The sequence below is a fragment of the Pygoscelis adeliae genome, unplaced genomic scaffold, assembly GCF_000699105.1.
Source record: "Pygoscelis adeliae isolate BGI_AS28 unplaced genomic scaffold, ASM69910v1 Scaffold71, whole genome shotgun sequence".
Taxonomy (NCBI): Eukaryota; Metazoa; Chordata; class Aves; order Sphenisciformes; family Spheniscidae; genus Pygoscelis; species Pygoscelis adeliae.
The window spans coordinates 13,237,505-13,246,248 of NW_008824356.1; the positions used below are offsets into that span (position 1 = coordinate 13,237,505).

Sequence of the window (8,744 nt, forward strand, 5' to 3'; positions counted from 1 at the left end):
AAACTAGAGAAGTCAAATGAAGAATAGGAGTGGAAACAAATGCAGAGCTAATAAGGTCCTAGTCTAGGTCATGCCTGCGGCAGAGTGGCAGTATCTCCTCAATCCCAGCCCACTGCCTTACTGAAACACAGAGCATCTCTGCAACAGTACCTTAGTACTAACTTATTCATCATACTAACTTATTTATTGCACACTTGTGGAAAAAAAACCCTGAGATACAGAGGGCTTCAGCAGCTGTTCACCATTGTTTCTACATGCAGCTGCAACATAAGGCCACGAGAACCTGTAAGCTACCTTTGGTAGGTGCAACAACGCAATATCCAATGCAGAAACAATTCAGGAGACTGTATGCATATAGCCTGCTCAACTGTACAGAAAAGGGAGAGAATATACTGTTAAGAGTGCATGAGAACAGCAACAACAGAAAGAGCTTATCTGTTGAAGCCTCTGGTACCTTGCTCTAGAAAGCTGACGTTCTCAGTTAATAGTCTTGGAATTTAAAGCTCAAGATGAGGAAAGGTCCCCCTTAAACCAAGTTGCTGAATTAAGATTTCTAGGGAACAGGAATCAAAGGAAAGCAGTCAACCAGGCATATTGTAGTTTAACACACCAAATGGACAAGGCTATCAAAAAAAAAAGTTTAGTTTTATCACCTCATTCAGTAGGTCATTGTGGGTACGAGCTCTCTCCCTCAGAACAGAGGAATGCTTTTTGACTTCAGGGCGTGCACATTTATGTGCATTTCTAGCATTTTGGTGTTTACTTTGCTAAGGACTGGATTACTAGCCCACTAGAATTAGCCTGCCAAAGGTTTCAACTCACAGAAGAGGACGTTGCTACTTCCAGAACTTTATTTATAGCTTGAGTACAGTAGCCAGTTCATAACTTGTGCCCAAATCTGGACCTCTAAGTTTGAATTCCTTTCTGCAGTCCAGTCAAGAGCTCTAAACCTTACTCAGTGCTTCAACTACAGAAGCAGGAGTTGTTTATTGATCTGGAAGCTACTGGCATTGCAAGATCTTCGCTGACTCACCAGGAGAACCAGCTTTTGCCCCAGCTTGAAGACAAAATGGTCTCTCTTTTCTGGAGGTTAGAAACACAACACTACTGCACCCCCAGCGCCAAACTGCTTGCAGCAACAGCCAAACTCACGGGCAGCTAACTCCCTTTAACATGCCTGATAAAAACCCTGCTGCTTGTACTTGTTTTACACAAATATAGAGCAGCCAAGTAAAAGGAGAAGGACACAGATCTGAAGAAACATGCCTTAAAAGTAAGGCATCCTTGCTCACCATTATCTCTGAGCCCAGCTAAGTGAGTTTAGGTGGTGAGGGTAGGATTTGCGGTGATACAGTCTCTAAAAATTCAGCGAATGGTTTCATCTTTACTCCCCCATGCCCCCACTTTAATGTAAATGCTAAGGGTTACGAGTTTCTTATTGAAGCTACAGGAGCCACACAGTCACAACTGGTTTCAGAACTGTCTCTCAGTATGGTTTTTTGGTTTTTGTTTTTTGTTGTTTTTGTTTTTTTTTTTAAATGAAGAGATATTTCCAACCTATTTAGAAGCATGAAGCAATCTGCTAGGTATTTAGTGGCCACAACTGCAGGAAATACAGGCAACAAAAATACAGCCATGACCACATTGCAGCATTTCTTCCAACAGCATCTCTCATCCACATACTCCAGATGTGGCCATAATAACCATGCAGGGACTAGCCAAGGGATGATCACAAGCTTTTTTTCTTCTTCTCTCTATCAACCTCAAGTTTTTAATGTAAGTGGTAGGAATTTTTTCTTGAGAGTGCAGTATTGACTGCTGGAGTGATTACTGGCATTTTTGAAGGTTAGGAAACTAGCTGACATCAAAACAGATCCTTTCATAAATTTAGGGTTTTTATAAACTGGTATCAAAGTGATTTTTAGTTCCTTAGAAAAAAACCTAAACCCAAGGGTTGACACATGAGCAGAGGAAGGACAGCAAAGCCACTTCAAGCTTCCCCTGCCAGCTTGCCTTAGGCCTCTTCCAAAACTCTATAGGTCTGAGCATGTTCTCCAAGAGTTGCAGACATCAGGGCAGCTGTTCTTACATGGACACTTCAAGTACCAGCACTTACAGGATTTAAATATTCCCTACAGCACAGCAAAGGGATAGGCCAACACCCCTCAGATTTTCTAGCTTTCCTCTTGCATCATTAGAAGCAGCAGAACCAGCAACAATAATAGCTCTTGCACAGGTTGTTGCAGCTTAAGGGGTTTTTTGTTCCTTTGGGGGGGATGTTGTTTTGTTTTGGTTTTTTTGGGGTTTTTTTGTTTTGGTTTTTTTTTTTTAAACATTGCCAACAAACTGCACCAGAAACAGGGACAGTGCCACACCACTATAAAGACAGTTGCCACAGCTGGGATTAATCACCATTTGGAAAAGAAGCACAAGGCCCAGGGGAATTAAGGCCATAACAACTCACTGTCAACAAGGGTCAAGAGTACTTATTTCAGTGAAGCCGAACATCATTCAGTCTTGCAGTACTCACACCTGAACTATATTCAAGCCAATTTAATTGGACCAGTAGATAAGCCTTAGGGGAGCTCACAACAGAAGCATTTCAAAGTGAAGGCAGAGCTCAGGAATAGCAAGATAATTTAATCTGTGTTGCACTGGACTAGCCAGTGTCGGCTTAAGGACCAACATTCCCAACCATGTTATCAACACAAGGCAGCAGACAACAGCTGGAGGTTCCATAGATACTGGTTAGCTGTAGTATGGGGTAAAGACTTCACTCTTTGACCAGGATGCACAACACCTGCACCAGTGAGAAGTGGATGAGCATCTCTTCTCTAATACACTCAGTTCTCTATTGACCCCTTTAATCAACATCCTCACTGCAGTTACAGACAGTAACCTGTAATTCTCTGTACTAAACTATTCCCTAAAAAAACATTTTGAATTCCAGTTTAAAGACAGCCAAGTGTCTGAATTTAGTCAGAGCAAGAAGAGACACATAAAACTTACACTATGAGCAATGAACACATTCTGCCGTGCTCAGCCCTTTTTCAAGATATGGCACCAATTCCAGAAGTTTTATGACCAGCCGTTTCTCCAGTGAACCAGTGCTGTAACAGTTATTAAATGCAGTTAATGACAGATTCTCTTGAATGCTCATGAAATCCCACAGCAAAATGAGTCATTTGCTTGATTTCAAAAGAGGGGCCTCTCAAGCCAACAACAGACCTGCAAAGGTGCAACTGCTCAGAGTGGGAAATGCAGAGATGTTGCCTGCTACCACCAGTAACAAATATTATTTACCGAATTAAAAAAAAAAATACACCAAAACCTCCATTTTAAGAGTCTTGACACAATGTTTTTCCTAGTAGCCATCAGCAATCCAGTTTTATGCAGCTGAAAGTTGTCAGAAGGCAGCCCTTCAGAAAGTTGTTAATGAACAAATTCAGCTAGCAAACTTCTAAAAATGAGATGTTATTTGAACTGGAAAAAGGCTTTCCATTGCATTTACCCCTCCCAAGTTATGCCTGCTGAAGCACAGATAGGAACTGATCCTTATGGCTCAAATCAAAGCCAAATTCCACCAACAACCTGGTTTGTTCACAGCCATTCCCAGCACAGACCCTCAGTCTAAGAGATCAGGAAAGCCCCAACACTGTGGAGAATACCCGGATTCACACTTCTGGATTAGACCTGTCCTTGTTTTCTGAAGTAATATGATCTGTATTAATGAGAATTTTGCTTTAACAAAGAGATTAGCTATACAAATATATGAGAAATCTGATACTAGATGCAGATACCGTCTAGTGTATGATCTGAAATGTCAACTAGCTTCTGAATATCAGAGTTAATTTTAGTAGCCACTTAGGTCACCTGCCTCAGATACAGTTTACAGTACCATGAATTCACATCACTCTTGATCGCCTTCTGCCCAGTGCAGAGAGGGGTAAGTATTACTTTCATACCTACCAATGTCCTTCAGTAACACATGAGATGGTATTTTCCTCATTCTTTGGATGACCTGGTCTACCAAATTCAGTAACTAAGCCATAAACTTGACTTGAGTCCATTAAGTGAAAGGGAATGTAAAATGTTAAGGCTGACACTGTATTTTTAGAGCTTTTTTTTCTCTTGAGGAAGCAGCAAATTCATGTTCCTATTGTTTGTCAGGGACTTCCCCCTCCACTTCCAGTCTGCAACCAAATTTGATTGCATGTTTTCAGTCAGTGAGACACTACCCTCATTTTAACCTAAGCTAATGTATTAATACTACTTCATCAAACAACGCCCACAACTTCAACCTATTTAAAAAAAAAAATCTCTAACATTCAGGAGAGGGGAGGCCTAACAATATTTAATATATTCCAAAGCATCCATTTGGTTGCATGTTAAAAAAAAACTAGTAAAAGCTACTTAGATCCTAAAACACAAGAAACCCTCCAAATATCTAACAAAGACATTAGTAGAGATGCAACGTTATACTCAGCACCAACAACACACAGAGCTCAGGTACAGCATAGATGGCGTTAACTCCTCCCAGACTATGGAGAGTTGAAGGCTGCACACCATTACATGAAAGGGAATCTCAGATTAGCATTGAGACCTTGGATTTGCCCTGAAGATCGTGAGAAGGACAAATAAGTTTCTTATATAACGTTATCATCACAAAAAAAAAAGTTATTTTAAGCTTTGTTGTAATTACACATTTCTCAGGACCAAATGCAAAGAATGATCAGCTCTCACAACTGCTTTGTTTACATACAGTATATATAGTCTTCAGGCAGCAAGGTTCATAGTACTTAATTTCTGGACTACAACAGGAACGTCACTGTTACGCCTGCTACTGCAAGCCTCAACTACTGTTTTCCATTGAAAACTCTGCACCTTAACCCACTGTAGTTGTTGCTAGCTTTACTGGATTATGATTACACAGCTCAACAGCTAGGTCAACAAGACACCAAGCAACACATCACATGATTCTAAATCACTTTTCTTTCTTCCCGACTCTGACCTCTCTTCAGGTACTCTTAAAAGAGGTCAGATTATCAGCTCCGAGACGAAGAACTCACATGAATAAAAAGCTTTAGAGTTTCAACACCTGAAGGACCAGACTCTCAGACTGTAAGTCTTGTGGGAGTGAGGAGAGAGGGAGAAAGACTAGTCCTGTGCCTGTCCTTAAACACGGTCCTTTTTGCTTGTAGACTCCATATACATTTACACTGTTCAGTGGGTAACAGAGAAACAAAAAAAAAATCCTTCAGCCTCTAGTTATGACCAAATGGAATTTCCCCTTAGAAATCACAAGTCTCAGGAATGACATCACATTGCATCAGCATCTCCAGTTCTCAACAATCGAGACACAGGTCAGCTGTCTTCAGAAATACATGATACTCTCCTACATCATCTCAAACCTGAGTTACACACTTCATTTTTCTAGCAGGCCGCCGGAACTTGCACAGATGAGTCATCCACCCCATCTGACTTTTTCACAAGTCCCTCTCCCTTTTAGGCTTCCCTAAACAAGTCCAGAAGCAGAGTAGTGGCAACAACATGGAATAGCAGTGAGCAAGCTCTGGAAGAGAATGGCATCAAAAGGCACTACTGTAGTTAAGCATTACATCTCTTCCGTATTTTGAAGACAAAGCCAATACACAGTCTCTTCTATATGTACAGAAAAGATGAAGCGTCTAGGATGAGCACACTGACATCAACTCCTACAGTTTAGTTGTTTTGTCCATTATATGATTGAGACACATATGCACGAGAGCATTTTAACAGTCCTCAGTGGTTTCAGCCTGGTTTATACTGCACAGCATTCAAATCTGGCAAAAGATGTGTAAGAGGAAACAGTAGAACAGTTACCCCTCTCACTAAGGAATCTAAATATACACAACAGTGTGTATACAGAAATTCTATTTAGAGTAACTGAATTCACTCCTATGGCTTTTCAGCAGCATCCAACATGTATCTAAGCCTGCAAAAGTGCTCAGCTGTCACCACCCTGGTTTTAGGGGAGCGCTATTACAGCAGAGGAACACTGACAGTTCAAGGATGTTGCTTCAGTAGTGCACTATTTGTGAGAATTTGCAGTCAGTCCTGCACTTAAGTCTCTTAGAGAAGGAGTTCAGAACAAACAACTGCTTTAACACCTAAAAACAGGTACACAGCGTAAGAAGTCTACCTTCAAGATAAGCACAAATTTATTTTTCCCTAATTAATAGTATATCAATTTAAGGTTTATATTCTAGCATTAAAGACATTTCTTCATAACAATTTATTTGCTGGCAGCTGCTTTAAGAGAAGGTTACTTGTTTTAAACAAGTTTTATACCCAGAAACATTATTCCAATTTCAGCAAACCCCTTCACATACTCACCCCACAACCCCACCACAAGAGCCTTTTTACCCTATGTATCTCCAAGTGCTATCACAGCCTTTGAGCACACTGTCTTCTTTAAAAAAAGAGGGGGGCAGGGAAACAGCCTCTGGCCATGAGGGACAGGGAAGGTAGCCATATTGTCGTTTCATAAGGAAAGCATGTGCTTTTACACAAATACAATTTCCTCTCCATTTCCTGTAGCAAGCTTCTTTTTGAGCCACCGGCCCCTGCACTAGCTGAAACATTATAGCAATCACCACAGATCAATGAGCAGAGAGCAGAAGTCTCACCTGATAGTAAGTCTTAATGTTTCTGACTAAGATGGTCAGGTTTTGAACCCGAAGATAGGTGTCATTATTTACGTGCTTGTTGACACGTTGGTTGGTCGGTCGAGGATCTCTGTTAAAAGAGGAAAAAGAAAACAAAGTATTACTAGTTTACTCAGTGCTAAGCATTAGCATCTCAATAATGCACCATTAGGAAAACCCTTAATTTGCCCATTATATGCACTGACATAATTATACAGGATACATATACATTAATTCATGACAGAGTAAGCTCATTACCTTTGCACCTATGTATGACTTGGAAATCTTCCTGCACACCAAAGTAACCTACTTCAGGTTAACCCACATAGCAATTCAGGGCAGCTTCCCTCCTTATTTATATTTCCCCAAAGCAAAGAGCGTATTTAGTTTGTGCACACTAGATCAAAGCAGTCCCTGATAATAAGGGGTTTATCTTATTCAAATAAAGGGAAGCCTAGTAAAGACTACCATGCCTTCCTTGGCTTTGGAGTTTTATGACAAGAGGAGGGTGTTAACACTTGATCAACGATCACTGAGCAAACTTCAAAACCCAGATGTATTATACACTGAAGTGAAGGGAAAAAGGAGCACTGCACTTTTATTATACCCATAGCATCTAACTAGGTCTCTCTCATATACCCACTGCGTCACAAAAAACAGCTCTACTGGGCTCTAATTCTACTGGGCTTCAACATATGAACAAAATACGAACATAGGTAGGGATAGAAGCAACACAGGAAAAAAGCTGGTGGAAGGACTTTAGGGAAAGCAGCCGACAGAAGCCTGGAGATTCTGTTTCATTTTAAAGGAAGTAAATCAAAGTTGTATCTGAAGCAACTTTATTTCTGAAATAAGAAATAAAACACAGGAAAAAAGCTGCAAATTATTTAATATGAATGTGCACCTTCAGATACTCTGTGTACACCCTAACATGTTGCAAAAAAGAAAACTGAAAACCTTCATCTGCCAATAGCATAGATCAAAGCCTTGCACTTCCCCTCTAATAAAGACTCTTATCAGCAAACTCCTGCACATTCCAAACACCTGCCTCCCAAAGCTCTGCTTTGGCTGTTAATTAAGCCATTCACAGTTCTTCCAGGGTCAAATATTGAACTCGGGCATTTACAAGGAAATAAAAGAGGAACTGATCCAATATTTATTTTTAAAATATATCTGCCACAAAGTTTACATAAGTATGTCAAAGAGCTTTTTCTTTCTTTTTATGTCTTTTTTTTAAATGCACAGCCATCCCAAAGCACCTCTCTAGTGAAAGCAGTGCTATGTGTATAAATATGACAGAATACATAGATATTCCAGAGATGAGAGAAGACTGCCTTGGCAGCAGATAATGTCAGACACAGTATTTATGTACCAGGGTTCAAACAAACTGAAGTACAGATGACCAAAACTGACATAAACTAGCAAGACCCTACACAGCCTTTACAGCAGCAAAGGATTTTGTATACTGATTGGCTCTGCAATAAATTATGAAAAAAAGAGAACAAAGAGAGGTAACTGTAACAAGCTTTTAAAGTAAAATCAGTAATCATAGAATCATAGAAAAGTTTGGGTTGGAAGGGACCTCTAAAGGTCATCTAGTCCAACCCCCCTGCCATGGGCAGGGACAGCTTCAACTAGATCAGGTTGCTCAGAGCCCCGTCCAACCTGACCTGGAATGTTTCCAGGGATGGGGCATCCACCACCTCTCTGGGCAACCTATTCCAGTGCTTCACCACCCTCAGCCTAAAAAATTTCTTCCTTATATCTAGTCTAAGTCTACCCCCCTTTAGTTTAAAGCCATTCCCCCTTGTCCTGTCGCAACAGGCCCTGCTAAAAAGTTTGCTGCCTTCTTTTTTATAAGCCCCCTTTAAGTACTGATAGGCTGCAAGAAGGTCTCCCCAAAGCCTTCTCTTCTCTAGGCTGAACAACCCCAACTCTCTCAGCCTTTCTTCATAGGAGAGGTGTTCCATCCCCCTGATCATTTTCGTGGCCCTCTTCTGGACCTGCTCCAACAGGTCCATGTCTTTCTTCTGCTGAGGGCTCCAGAGCTGGACACAG

The 8,744-nt window shown here is 40.8% G+C and overlaps 1 protein-coding gene across 1 annotated transcript in view; it reads right to left on the reverse strand.

Annotated features, from left to right (window-relative positions):
• The window catches only part of CCDC88C (coiled-coil domain containing 88C), a 101,903-nt gene that overhangs the window by 82,936 nt on the left and 10,223 nt on the right, over nt 1-8,744 (reverse strand). The window contains exon 4 of the mRNA XM_009319527.1: nt 6,669-6,777. Within this exon, the coding sequence (XP_009317802.1) occupies nt 6,669-6,777 (109 nt within the window). The remainder of the gene's footprint in view (nt 1-6,668; nt 6,778-8,744) is intronic.